Source organism: Salvelinus sp. IW2-2015, linkage group LG28 (genome assembly GCF_002910315.2).
Source record: "Salvelinus sp. IW2-2015 linkage group LG28, ASM291031v2, whole genome shotgun sequence".
NCBI lineage: Eukaryota > Metazoa > Chordata > Actinopteri > Salmoniformes > Salmonidae > Salvelinus > Salvelinus sp. IW2-2015.
The window spans coordinates 22,728,691-22,741,956 of NC_036868.1; the positions used below are offsets into that span (position 1 = coordinate 22,728,691).

Genomic DNA, 13,266 nt, shown 5'->3' on the forward strand with positions numbered 1-13,266 from the left:
CTTTGTCAAAACAACAAAATAACTAGAGCYTTGTAATGRWKSYKRAAAMYTYSGRRRMMWTTTKGRRGRWKSMMMRRRGGRMMWTTTKKYMMSKTWRKYYTTWWTYMWWWWAAAAAAAWTKGATTTATTGAATTTTCCATGTGGTCACTCCATGTAATATAACAGGCTTTTAAAATCAAATATTTGTGCACAATTTCTACTTAMAATATTAAAGGGATGCAAAAGGCTYTCATTTCGTGGATCAATCCCAATATTTACGCGTTGAAAGTAGTTTCATGTCCARGGAAGTTTTTACAGTACTGAAAGAGTACATACATTTTTAAATCAATATGTTCCAGATATTTGCAACCTGCAAATAATAAAGMTAATTATGTTAAAACAAAATAATATTTGTATTTATTAAAATGTATTGTAATGAGATTCAACTCAACAGTACAATTTCCCACGTGACTTCTAACTTGCTCAAATGGGATGGCGTCCCAGACAGATTCGCCTTCTCCGCAAGGCATGCTGTTGTTGTGTGACAAAACAACACCGTTATAARGCGTTGGAATAGTTTGGTGAGCATTACTGCAGCTTCTCTGTTTCTGCGTCTCGAAGGAGTGAGGGGTAAAACAACAAAACAGGTATTGTAAACGATTATTTCTGCTCTCTTGCAAATTGTTCTGAAGKCCACCATGGAGAATTTTATTGCAAATCATTTTGCGACGATTAATTTAATTGACTCCGGTTAAGTAAGTTAGATCCACAACTGATTGAAATATTCTGCCACTTTTAGAGGTGTAACGTTCACCACTTTACTACATTTACATTTACATTTAAGTCATTTAGCTTTACTAGTTAGAAATAACCCTCTAAGGGTCCTTGATGTTTAATGATGGTCTATATATGACACACAGGAAATCAAGATTACATGAATGAATATGTATATATTAATGTTTCATTCACTTCTCACTTACTCCCCTACTACTCTCCCTATGGACATTCCACCCCCCACCCCCAACGGACACTTACCCTGCCCCCACCCACCAATGGACCTTTATCATTGCTACACGTGTGTGTGTGTGTGTGTATGTATATATATCTCACTTATTTTTTTTTAAATGATTGTCATTCACTTCTCTTTTTTTGACCTGGACTGTTGGAGCTCRGGGGCATAAGAATTTCACTGTACCCTACAATTACATCTGTGACCCTGTGCATGTGACTAATAAACTAATCTAATCATCAGTCTCACYGTCTACTATCTTCATAGATCACTCATCAAATATCCTACACCCAGTTCCACCATGAATATCCAGTCAGCTATCAACAGGGAGGTATTTGCTCCCCGGGATGAGAGGATGCTAGTGGCTGTGGAGGTGAAGAGGAGAAAGAGGAAAAGGATCCCCTTTCTGCCCACTGGAGGCAAGGGAGAATACATGACATACATCTGTTTGTCAGGTAACACCTATTTAAAAAAAATAAAAAATAAAAAATCTTCATGACTACATCTGCAATCAACATTTTTTTTGTTGGAAAAAAGTGTCTCAGAGTAGGTGGTGATCTAGGATCAGTTTTGCCTTTTTGCACTATGCAGAAATTGTCATATAAATCAGTTTATTTGACAACAAGCAAGTTTAGAGAATCACTACCATCTAAACTGCTGTGAAATATATTTTCCATAGCCAAAAATATAGTATTTTCTGCTGTTTTTAAACTRGTGTACAAAACCGATTAGTAAAAGTCTCAAAAACGAAACTTAAGAACTTGAAGCATAGAAATGACGCACATAGAACAGATCTACAGCTTCTTAGACTGGCTTTCAATAAGAATGACAGATCTATAACTCACCTTTCTATGTGAATTTGGTCAGGTAGCCCAAAAAGTTACATATTGCAGCTTTAAATCATAATGAATAAGAGGGGAGAGACCTGATCCAGACGAGCATTCCTACATTGAGACTCGACGTGAATACGGGCCCAGGTATACTGAGATGACAGGTTGATAGATCAGTGTGACTTTTACAGTTCACTGTCCTGTTGCTACTCTGTAGTCCTGCTACGTACAACTCGCTTGTTCAGTAGGTTATTGAAAATCTGCGTTTTAACTGTCTCATAGTGGCATTGTCTGAAGAGAAGGATGCAGAGGTATTCATCGTGTTGCAATAATGATATTGTGCTGCTGGTAATCTAAGATCTTTGCATCTGACACTGTCAGAGGACATGGATCCTAAAATTGAGCAGGAAGGATCATTCACATATATTTAGCTGTGTTCAGTGTCACCCGTCTTCATAGTCGCTATTGTTACTGTGATGAAGTCACCCAGAGCCACGGTCATTCACTGGCCCTACCCAAACACCACTGATGGGTGGGTGATGGCTGGCTGGGTGTCCTCAGCTGGCACTGCCAATCTCCCCCCGTTACAAAACCCTCTTATCGTGTGAACAAGAGAAACCACTGAAGAAGAATAGGCATTGGCGGTCTGTTTGTTGATCTGTGATGGTGACTGATTKCTAATGCCTTCTGTGTTGGGTTAATTTGTTCACAATGAAACGCATATCCATTACTGGATAGCCAGTCTTATCAAGTGTCTTTTAATCTTCTATCTTCATTCTAGTAGGGAGTACATTTACATTTTCTTCCTCTATTATGGATGTTGTGAAGTGTGCTTGCTTACCTTTCAGTATTGGCATATTTGTAAACCCTTGACCCCTCCCAATCCCCCAGTGACCAATAAGAGGCCAGCTCAGCTCCTCATCACCAAAGTCAAGCGATTTGGAGGCTCCGCCCCCTTCACCAGAAGGTCACAGTGGGCCGTGGAGCAGCTTCGCCAGGTCAACGGCATCAACCCCAACAAGGTGACATCACCACCAGTATACATGCCTATTGGCTGGGATGTTTAGACCACTATTCCCCCTACTGTCCTGTGACCTATATTGTATCCCTCCTGTGTGTCTCCCTCAGGACTGCCCAGAGTTTGACCTGGTGTTCGACAACGCCTTTGACCAATGGGTGGCCAGCTCAGCGCCAGAGAAGTGCATCTTCATCCAGATCATGTACCACGCCTGTCAGACCTATTGGGAAGGCAAGGAGGGGGTCCCTGGTAGCCCAGCTGGAGACCAGCAGAAGGGCCAAAGAGGTCAAGGGGGCCAGGGTAGCCCAGGGGCCCAAGGGGGCCAGGGTAGCCCAGGGGCCCAAGKGGGCCAGATAGGAGGACCAGGGGCCCAGGCTAGACGGAAGAGCACCGTGGGTCCCAGGCCCCGTCATACTGAGTTTGTCAACTGTCAGTCCAAACTCACGGGAGGTAAGGGAGTGCTGAAGGATAAGCACAGTCTATCAACAGTCGGTCCCAATTCCCTCCCTTCTCCTTGGTCCTAACCCTTCCATGTTTTCAAATCGGAGTGCTAGGGGAAGGGTTAGGGAGCGAATTTGGGTCATATGTGAGTGTGAATTGTTCTGGGACCACTGGGTCAACCCTAGGAGTGGCTTGTCTTCTCGTCTCATATAATATGGCAGGGACTCCAATTTCATGTTTGATTCTGTAGTTTCTATTTGCCTATTTTGATCATGGTTATAATACGGCTATTATCAGATTCCACTATTTGAGTCTTTGTTGTCATTTTAACAGATGCCTGCAAAATGAATCTGGTCCTGTACCGTTGCAAGGTCTTTTTCAACCGCATGAAGAAGGTGATGGTTTCAAACCAAAGCCGTTCTCAGGCTGGAGGTAAGTGAGTCAAAAAAGGCCAAATAACCCCTAATACTCACTGAGTAGCAACACAATCTTTGCAGAGATGACAAAAGGCATGTGGTGATGACCTTAGTAGGCCTGTGGCTGTATCTGTTCTATTCTCATGGATTCCTAATCCTCTCTCAGGAGATGGATGGGTTTGGTCTATTGTCTTCTGTTACACCTCTCCMCTGCAGTAGAGAATGGCTCTTCTATGAGGTTGTGCCTAGATGAGTGGTGACTTTGTGTCCAAACCTCCTGCTAAAAAACAAAGGCTGGCCTTGAGTCTCCGGGKCAGGGAGACTGAGAAGGAACGCGGCTCCCCATTGAACCCGCWGACAGGGGGGTTGTCATGTGTAGCACTGGGAGAGGTGCCAGGCGGTAGCAGGGCCTAGAGACACAGACCAACAGCAAATGTTGCGGAGTCTTTGTCCTAAGCTGACCAGTCCAGGCTTGTATCCACAAAGCGTCTCAGTGTAGGAGTGCCTTTTGGATCATAATGAATATTATTATATGKACAGATCCTAGATCAGCACTCCTTCTCTTTGACACTTTCACCCATGAACATACTGAACTCGTGCCTAGGCTGTTTTATAATTGTTAATTATCAATGAACAGGATTTGTTTGCATTCTTCTTAGTATCCCATCTCTGATGCACTACTCTCTGTCCCTGTGTGTTGTGCAGCAGGTCCTAGAGCAGGTCCCAGTGGGCAGCGCCCTCCAGGGGGCAGTATGGGTAGTGTAGTCCAGAGGGCCAGCCAGGCCCTGCAGGAGCGTGGGGAGAGACTGGGCCGGGCCGAGGACAAGACGGTAGACCTAATGCACAAAGCCCAGCAGTTTGCAGACACTGCTCACAAGGTGTGATATAGCATTRTTGAATGTAAATAGTTTACACGCACACGCTAACACACACAGAGATTCAGCATGTGGGTAAAAGTTTGACTTCACCCCCTGAGTTTGGTCCACTTTGGTCCCACTTTTATTATGAAGTGTGCATCATTCCACACTACGGCTATCCTGCTGTGTACATTGACTTTGTTCAGAACGTTTACCCACTGAGAAAGCCAGCAGAGCTACAGTCAACCTCATCAACAAATATCAGGCCCTAGAATGCCCTCCCAAGAGGCCCATCGAAGTGAGAGAAAAAAAGTTTTTATTTCATAGGAAATTATCTGGAATGTGTAAATTATGATTTTCTTTCTCCTCTAGCTGGCTCTGAAGTATTCAAACTAGAGGCATATCTTCCTGTGGAACTGCTCCTGGAGTCGTTGGCCCTAATTTTCTTGTTAATTCTATGTAATAACATTTATACTAATCTTTGACTAAGTTGAAACTAATGGACTAATGTTGKACTGAGTTGATACCCAGTGGTCACACTGCAATTCCTCTGAAGAATCCTGTCTAGTACTGGGTTATTGCGCTTGCTATTAGGACTTAGACTGTGGACAAGCAACTGTCACTTGTGTCAGAAGGACTTTAAAATGTTTACAGATGGGCAGTGGGGAGGACGGCCCAGTTATGGACCCCCCAGGATTAAAGAATGACCTTTCACCTCTAGAACTGGACCTGTGGATTACATGATGGTGTCCTTTCATGGGATAGATAGTTGTTATACTGGATGGCAATGTAGTGTCACAATGTTCCCACTGTTTGAGTGTACACGTCGTCCCTGCTTCAGTAGCCTCTTCTCTGATAACAAGGATTTTAGATTTTTTGTGCGGCTTTAGATCTTTTAAATATGGATTCATGAATTCACACRGTGAACAGCTGACAAGTGAAGTTGAGAACCTACGTGTCTCCACCATGAATGTATAATTTCAGTGCTGTTTTTTTGTTGTTGTTGCTCATTGCATAAATTATTGATCATTTATGACTGAATAGGCACACACAAAGAGCAGCTTGTGAATATTGGCACGAACCGATGCAAMTCGGATTGCAAATGAATTCCTGGTGTTATTATTTTCCCACATTTTTTTTTTCTCTTTCTCTGCATTGTTGTGAAGGGCCCATAAGTAAGCATTTCACTGTTAGTCTACACCTGTTGTTTACGAAGTATGTGACAAACCCATTTTGTAGATTTTTTATTTTTATTTTTATTTTTAACAAATTGCACATTCATTGAATGTTTGAATGGCATTGAATGCTTAAGTGTGGCTGTTTTAAGGTTATTGCCTTCATGGTTGTCAGAGCAGGTGCAGGGGAACAAGGAACACCTGGTGAAATCCTTTTTTTTTCTTTGCGTGATTGTGTAATAGTCTTGATTTCTTTGCTCTTTCTAAAGTGGAATATGCACTCATTTGCTTTCACTGTTTTTCAATGCTCAATTCCTCCAGTGCTCTTTCCCTGCTTGTATCAAAACCATTGATTAGTCACTATTCCAAATTCAAGTTAATATGTTCCTATTTGATCCTTGCTCTTGTCTCTTGTCTTTGTCTAATCGTGTTTGGATTAATTGATCCCCTGAATTGTCACTGTCTTGTCACGTATGTCATCTGTTTTTGTCTCTTGTGCCATATCTACATGTATGCATGTCCTTCAAATGCCGCTTCCATGTCAAAAAAGAGTTGCGTGTAGCAGTTGGAATGGTGGGTTCACGTATGTAGACCAGGGTTCTTCTAGGTGAGGTCATAAGGAAGGTATTTAATGTTGACTGAATGTTGGCGTGTGATGGTWATCACGTCCACCCAGCCGGCTCTATGCGGTAGCAAATTGATCCTGGGGACGACGTTGGTGCGATGAAGTTTCTGATTAACTGTATAGATGATACCGGGGAGTTGGTTAGTGATGAGGAGACTGGTAGAGATGAGATGGTTCAGTTGGTTAGTGATGAGGGTTGGTTAAGATGAAGGTGTAGTTGTTGAAGGTCTAGCTAAATGCTGTTTGCTGTTTTGATGCCCAGTGATAATATTTTTATTCTACACAGTACAGACAGTTTTGGGATGGCGTTTTCCTTAACTCTTATCTTTTGGTATTTTTTTCATTAGTCCATTGACATAGTTTGAMTGTTTTTGCTTGTCAGCAATCACGTTTTCAAGATATCGAACTTTCAAAATACAGAAATCATCCCTGAATGATGCTTTTTGTGTCATATATGATGCAAGATGCAGCAACAGGATACAGAAATCATCCCCGACTGATGTATTTTGATAGTTGCATATCTTGAGAACTTGATTGCTGACAAGCAAAACATTTTGAGACTCAACAATGGACCAATGAAACAAATACTGAAAGACAGTTTTGGGGTGGAGTGTTCCTTTAATTGATATGCTGGGGCAGTATGTCCCTCCTTTATGCTGAACGTCTCATAGAAAGTGAGAGGGTAGTCTTACCTCTGTCTTCAGAGTACTCTTATTAGAATGAAGCTTATTCTGTGGCAGGAGTGGAATCCAAAGAGGGCGCTTGTCCTGACTGCATGTTTTCTGTTGCTATATTACTGCTGTAGCAAAAGATGGGTTAGAATCTAAATGAATTGTCCAAGAATAGTGTTTTACTACCTTTTTTAAATTTTATAGCCTGATCGTGGCGTTAAACCCTGTACTGACATCTCTTTATTGTTCCTTGAAATGTAGAGTTTAACATTGCCTTATACTACAGAGCTTCAAGTACTGTTCTAAGTGTAAATGAGATTTCTTGTACTGTCTTGAATGAGAAGACCAATGACCTTAACATTCCTTCTTGACCCAATAAATGAAAYGGGACCCATCTGATGTTCTGTTTTCATTGTGATAGTGTCTCGTATGTCCCTGGACAGAGGTATAGGACGTTACTTTTGTTTGCTCGATTTCCCAACAGTAGAGGGTGCTCAAACAGCAGTMAAATCTGATCACCGTCCATCACAAATGACGTCGTTACTTAAAGGTATTCTTTGAACATGTAATTATTTTTGCATAGACAATAGAACACATTTGAATGTTCTTACAGATAATGTAGGCAATAACTTATGGTCAGGATTGTTTGTTAGGAATATTTTAGATCAGTGAAATTTCTCAGTCACCAGTGATTGTTCAGTAGAAAGAAATTAAGCTTAAAAGAACTGGGATCATTGTTTTGGGATCATAAGCTTTACTGCCCACATGTTCAATCCACAGTCATAACTCTGTCAAACCACTCTCCAAACCAATAAAAACTATTCTCTAATCATCTGGAAAATATTGCTTATGCAATACATCTGTCTGTATCTTGATATATTGTATATCAAGGCGGCTTGGTGTGCATCTATGGATCTGAGGAAAACCGTCTCTGATCTGTCTGGAGAATACAGTACTTAACGTTGATGTAACTGTTACGATGCAACTAAAATATAATGCATGAGGACAAGGTAAAAAAAAAAAAAAAAATGAAGTGCTTTTATAAATGCCAACATTGCTTTTGAGTCACCTACTCTCATGCAGGGCAAAACAGACACACTGAGATGACTGGGATATAAATTGAAAATCATTTAATTCATTGTATGTGGTGTGATAGGACTTGTGTTTGTGGTACTGTATTTACAAAATGTAAATGAACTACTTATCTCCTGCTTTTGTACCGTAGATGTATTTTACGATTTACTCATTTAGTACCATTACCATAGTTGCAATTTGGTCACATATACTGTATTTAATCTATGACTCAGTTCTTATTAAGTACCAGAGATGTCATTTATAATTGACTCATKTAGTACCATTAGGTATATTCTGATATACACATCAGTATTACGTTGTGGCTAATATGTTTAACATTCATGGTCACAACAGGAATTGTCAAGTGTGTCGTATCGACAAAATATATATTTCCTGATGCCTAAAGTAGATGTATCAGCAAGAAGGGCCGGTCGTGACTTTGTGGCCTTGGAGCAGCAGTGACGTTGCATCAATCTCATATTGAYCCTTCTTGTCTTTTCCTCCTTGGACGTTAACATGGCACTTACCCTCAGTTTAAGTCTGACTTAAGTGTGGCTTAACTCTGACTCAGACCGCTGTGTCATGAGTCACGACTATTGGCCAGGCACACAGAAGTTGCAATCATTTGGGTAAGCTGTGGCAAAATGTTTTTCAATGGAAAACCAAAATAAGCAGCTCTAATCGAATACATTTTGGTAGTCCCTCCCTGTTTCAGTCTGTTTTCTTCTGTTTTATGCTTAATAAAGCCGACCTGGGAGAGCATTTAAGTTTTTAATAGCTTTTGGGGATATTGTCATCACTATTTGACTGCTACAGTAATTAATTTATTGCATTAATAATAATTTATTGTTAGTCAGAAGAACAGGATGTCCTTATCCAGTGTACCACAGGGGGGCGCTACTGTGCAAAATCAAATTGAATTGGTCGCATACACATGTATAGCAGATGTTATTGCGGGTATAGTGAAATGCTTTGTGTTCCTAGCTCCAACAGTGCAGTAATATCTAACAATACACACATCTAAAAGTAAATGGAATTAATAAATATAAATATTAGGATGAGCAGAGTCCGGAGCTTGTATATGTATATATGTACAGTATATAATGTATGTGATGGACATTATGGACAGCATGTKGATAGAAAATATAGTAAAGTGTATTCAGACCCCTCAACGTTTTCCACATTTTGTTACGTTACAGCCTTATTCTAAAATGGATTAAATAAAAATCTGGAATCTGACAAAGCATAAAAAGGTTTTTAGAAATGTTTGCAAATGTATAAAAATTCTAAAACAGAAATACCTTATTTACATAAGTATTCAGACCCTTAGCTATGAGACTCGAAATTGAGCTCAGGTGCATCCTGTTTCCATTGATTATCCTTGAGGTGTTTCTACAACTTGATTGGAGTCCAACTGTTTAATTCAATTGATTGGACATGATTTGGAAAGGCACACACCTGTCTATATATGGTCCCACAGTTGACAGTGCATGGCAGAGCAAAAACCAAGCCATGAGGTCAAAGGAATTGTCCATAGAGCTCAGAGAGAGGATTGTGTCGAGGMACAGATYTGGRGAAGAGTACCAAAWCATTTCTGCAGCAKTGAAGKTCCCCAAGAACACAGTGGTCTCCRTCAKTCTTAAATGGAAGAATTGTTGAACCACCAAGACTCAGCCAAACKGAGGAATCGAGGGASAAGGGCCTTGGTCAGGGAGGTAACCAAGAACCCGATGGTTCCTCTGTGGAGAAGGGAGAACCTTCCAGAAGGTCAACCATCTCAGCAGGGTTCCACCAATCAGGCCTTTATGGTAGAGTGACCAGACGGAAGCCACTCCTCAGTAAAAGGCACATGACAGCCCGCTTAGAGTTTGCCAAAAGGCACCTAAAGACTCTGACCATGAGAAACAAGATTATTTGGTCTGATGAAACCAAGATTGAACTCTTTGGCCTGAATTCCAAGCGTCACGTCTGGAGGAAACCTGGCACCATCCCTACATGCAGCATCATRMTGTGGGGATGTTTTTCAGCGGCAGGGACTGGGAGGCTAGTCAAGATCTAGGGAAAGATGAACGGAGCAAAGTACAGAGAGATCCTTGATGAAAACCTGCTCCGGAGTGCTCAGGACCTCAGACGGGGGCRAAGGTTCAMCTTCCAACAGGACAATGACCCTAAGCACACAGCCAAGACAACACAGGTGTGAGTGGCCCAGCCAGAGCCCGGACTTGAACCCAATCAAACATCTCTGGAGAGATCTGGAAATAGCTCTGCAGCGACACTCCCCATCCAACTTGACAGAGCTTGAGAGGATCTGCAGAGAAGAATGTGAGAAACTCCCCAAATACAGGTGTGCCAAGCTTGTAGCKTCATACCCAAGAAGATTTGAGGCTGCCAAAGGTGCTTCAACAAAGTACTGAGTGAAGGGTCTGTATACTTATGTAAATGTGATATTTCATTTTTTTTTGTATACATTTGCAAAMATTTCCCAGAACTTTTTTTGCTTTGTCATTATGGGGTATTGTGTGTAGATTGATGAGGAAGATAAAACAATGTAATCCATTTTAGAATAAGGCTGTAACGTATCAAAATGTGGAAAAAGTTAAGGGGTCTGAATACTTTCCGARTGCACTGTATATCTGAAGAATACGTGGAAAGAATAGGATATGTACAGCAATCGTTGAATTGGATGGCCTTGACTATAATACAGTATATACATATGAAGTGGGTAAAACAATATGTAAACATTATTAAAGTGACCAATGTTCCATGAATATGTACATAGGGCAGAAGCCGCTACGGTGCAGGGATGAGTAACCGGCTAGCGACAGTGACTAAGCTCAGCGCTGGGTGGAGGCCGGCTAGCGATGGCTATTTAACAGTCTGATGGCCTTGAGATAAAAGCTGTTTTTCAGTCTCTCGGTCCCAACTTTGATGCACCTGTACTGACCTCCTCGCCCCCTGGATGATAGCGGGATGAACAGGCCGTTGCTCGGGAGGCTGAGGTCCTTGATGATCTTCCTGGCCTTACACTACGAAACGTTCAAAGTAAAATAAAATAAAACACCCTCAGTTCCACATATTACTGTAGTGTAAAGCCGCACATTTCTCACATCTCCTACACCACCTCCSTAGGTAGTTTGCGAAACTCGCCCTGGACTTGTCCCTTCCGAGCAGAAGAACGTCAACTCAATTGTCTCCTGAAGCCAAATGTTCCTACAGTAATAATCTTAATAGCAGAGCATTTTCCTTACTGGAGACTTAATCCCAGCACCAGAGAATTGAAGTTGAATCCTTATAATCTCTTTTGGCTGGGATGGTCCATCCACCTGCTTTCTATGAAGGCCGTCTGGCTAGACAACATTTGAAGAAGTGTTGGTTGAAATAGGTAATCAACTCTTAATCTCTCACATACATCAATGCCCTCAATCTGATTTTGGGCTCCAAGCATTTTTTGATTTCCAATGATGCCATGGTTTACAGGTTGAAATCTGTAGACAAAATGCTGTGTAGATAATCTCTGCGTCACAAAATCCAATAGTTTAACAGTTAGACTTTTCTCCGATTTACTCCAAAGATTTCTGATATCCTTTGTGACATCAAAGCAGAAAAACCTAACCTAGAAAGAGAGATTAGAGGAGCTGGGTGGGAGGTGGGGGGATCCAATTTGTTGTGAAGAGAGAACACACAAGTCCAGGGCCTTGTCCTAGTGGCACTGTCGTCTGGGGACGGGATTATGGACAGCTGCTGGGCCACACACACAGGGAGCACACAGCAAAGTGGGACAGGTGTGTGCGTGCGTGTAGCTGTGTGTTTATCCCATCTGTGTCTGCGGTTCTTTAACCTGTCTGTACCCCTGTACAGGACGCCGTGTTCACATCTTACATACACATATATATATATATATATATATATATATATATACAGTGGGGAGAACAAGTATTTGATACACTGCCGATTTTGCAGGTTTTCCTACTTACAAAGCATGTAGAGGTCTGTAATTTTTATCATAGGTACACTTCAACTGTGAGAGACGGAATCTAAAACAAAAATCCAGAAAATCACATTGTATGATTTTTAAATAATTAATTTGCAAATTGATTTTATTGCATGACATAAGTATTTGATCACCTACCAACCAGTAAGAATTCCGGCTCTCACAGACCTGTTAGTTTTTCTTTAAGAAGCCCTCCTGTTCTCCCACTCATTACCTGTATAACTGCACCTGTTTGAACTCGTTACCTGTATAAAAGACACCTTGTCCACACACTCAATCAAACAGATTCTAACCTCTCCACAAATGGCCAAGACCAGAGAGCTGTGTAAGGACATCAGGGATAAAATTGTAGACCTGCACAAGGCTGGGATGGGCTACAGGACAATAGGGCAAGCAGCTTGGTGAGAAGGAAACAACTGTTGGCGCAATTATTAGAAAATGGAAGAAGTTCAAGATGACGGTCAAGTCACCCTCGGTCTGGGGCTCCATGCAAGATCTCACCTCGTGGGGCATCAATGATCATGAGGAAGGTGAGGGATCAGCCAGAACTACACGGCAGGACCTGGTCAATGACATGAAGAGAGCTGGGACCACAGTCTCAAAAGAAACCAATTAGTAACACACTACGCGTCATGGATTAAAATCCTGCAGCGCACGCAAGGTCCCTGCTTAAGCCAGTGCATGTCCAGGCCTGTCTGAAGTTTGCCAATGACCATCTGGATGATCCCAGAGGAGGAATGGAGAAGGTCATGTGGTCTGATGAGACAAAAATCGAGCTTTTTGGTCTAAACTCCACTCGCCGTGTTTGGAGGAAGAAGAAGTATGAGTACAACCCCAAGAACACCATCCCAACCGTGAGCATGGAGGTGGAAAACATCATTCCTTTGGGGATGCTTTTCTGCAAAGGGGACAGGACGACTGCACCGTATTGAGGGGAGGATGGATGGGGCCATGTATCGCGAGATCTTGGCCAAACAACCTCCTCCCTCAGTAAGAGCATTGAAGATGGGTCCTGGTCGGGTCTTCCAGCATGAACAACGACACGAACAAGCACAGCATGCAACTAAGGAGTGGCTCCGTAAGAAGCAACTCAAGGTCCTGGAGGGCCTAGCCAGTCCCAGACCTGAACCCAATAGAAAATCTTGGAGGGAGCTGAAAGCCCGATTGCCCAGCGACAGCC

General features: G+C 42.0%; 1 protein-coding gene across 1 annotated transcript; it reads left to right on the forward strand.

The window, feature by feature from the left end:
• The first annotated feature begins 467 nt into the window (after nucleotides 1-467).
• stxbp6l (syntaxin binding protein 6 (amisyn), like) lies at nucleotides 468-7,415 on the forward strand. Its single transcript, XM_023974461.2, has 7 exons — nucleotides 468-626; nucleotides 1,256-1,443; nucleotides 2,710-2,840; nucleotides 2,947-3,286; nucleotides 3,611-3,709; nucleotides 4,399-4,571; nucleotides 4,923-7,415. Exons 2-7 carry the CDS (start codon nucleotides 1,290-1,292, stop codon nucleotides 4,944-4,946), a joined length of 921 nt encoding a protein of 306 aa, XP_023830229.1. The 5' UTR covers nucleotides 468-626; nucleotides 1,256-1,289; the 3' UTR covers nucleotides 4,947-7,415.
• Nucleotides 7,416-13,266: the final 5,851 nt, after the last annotated feature.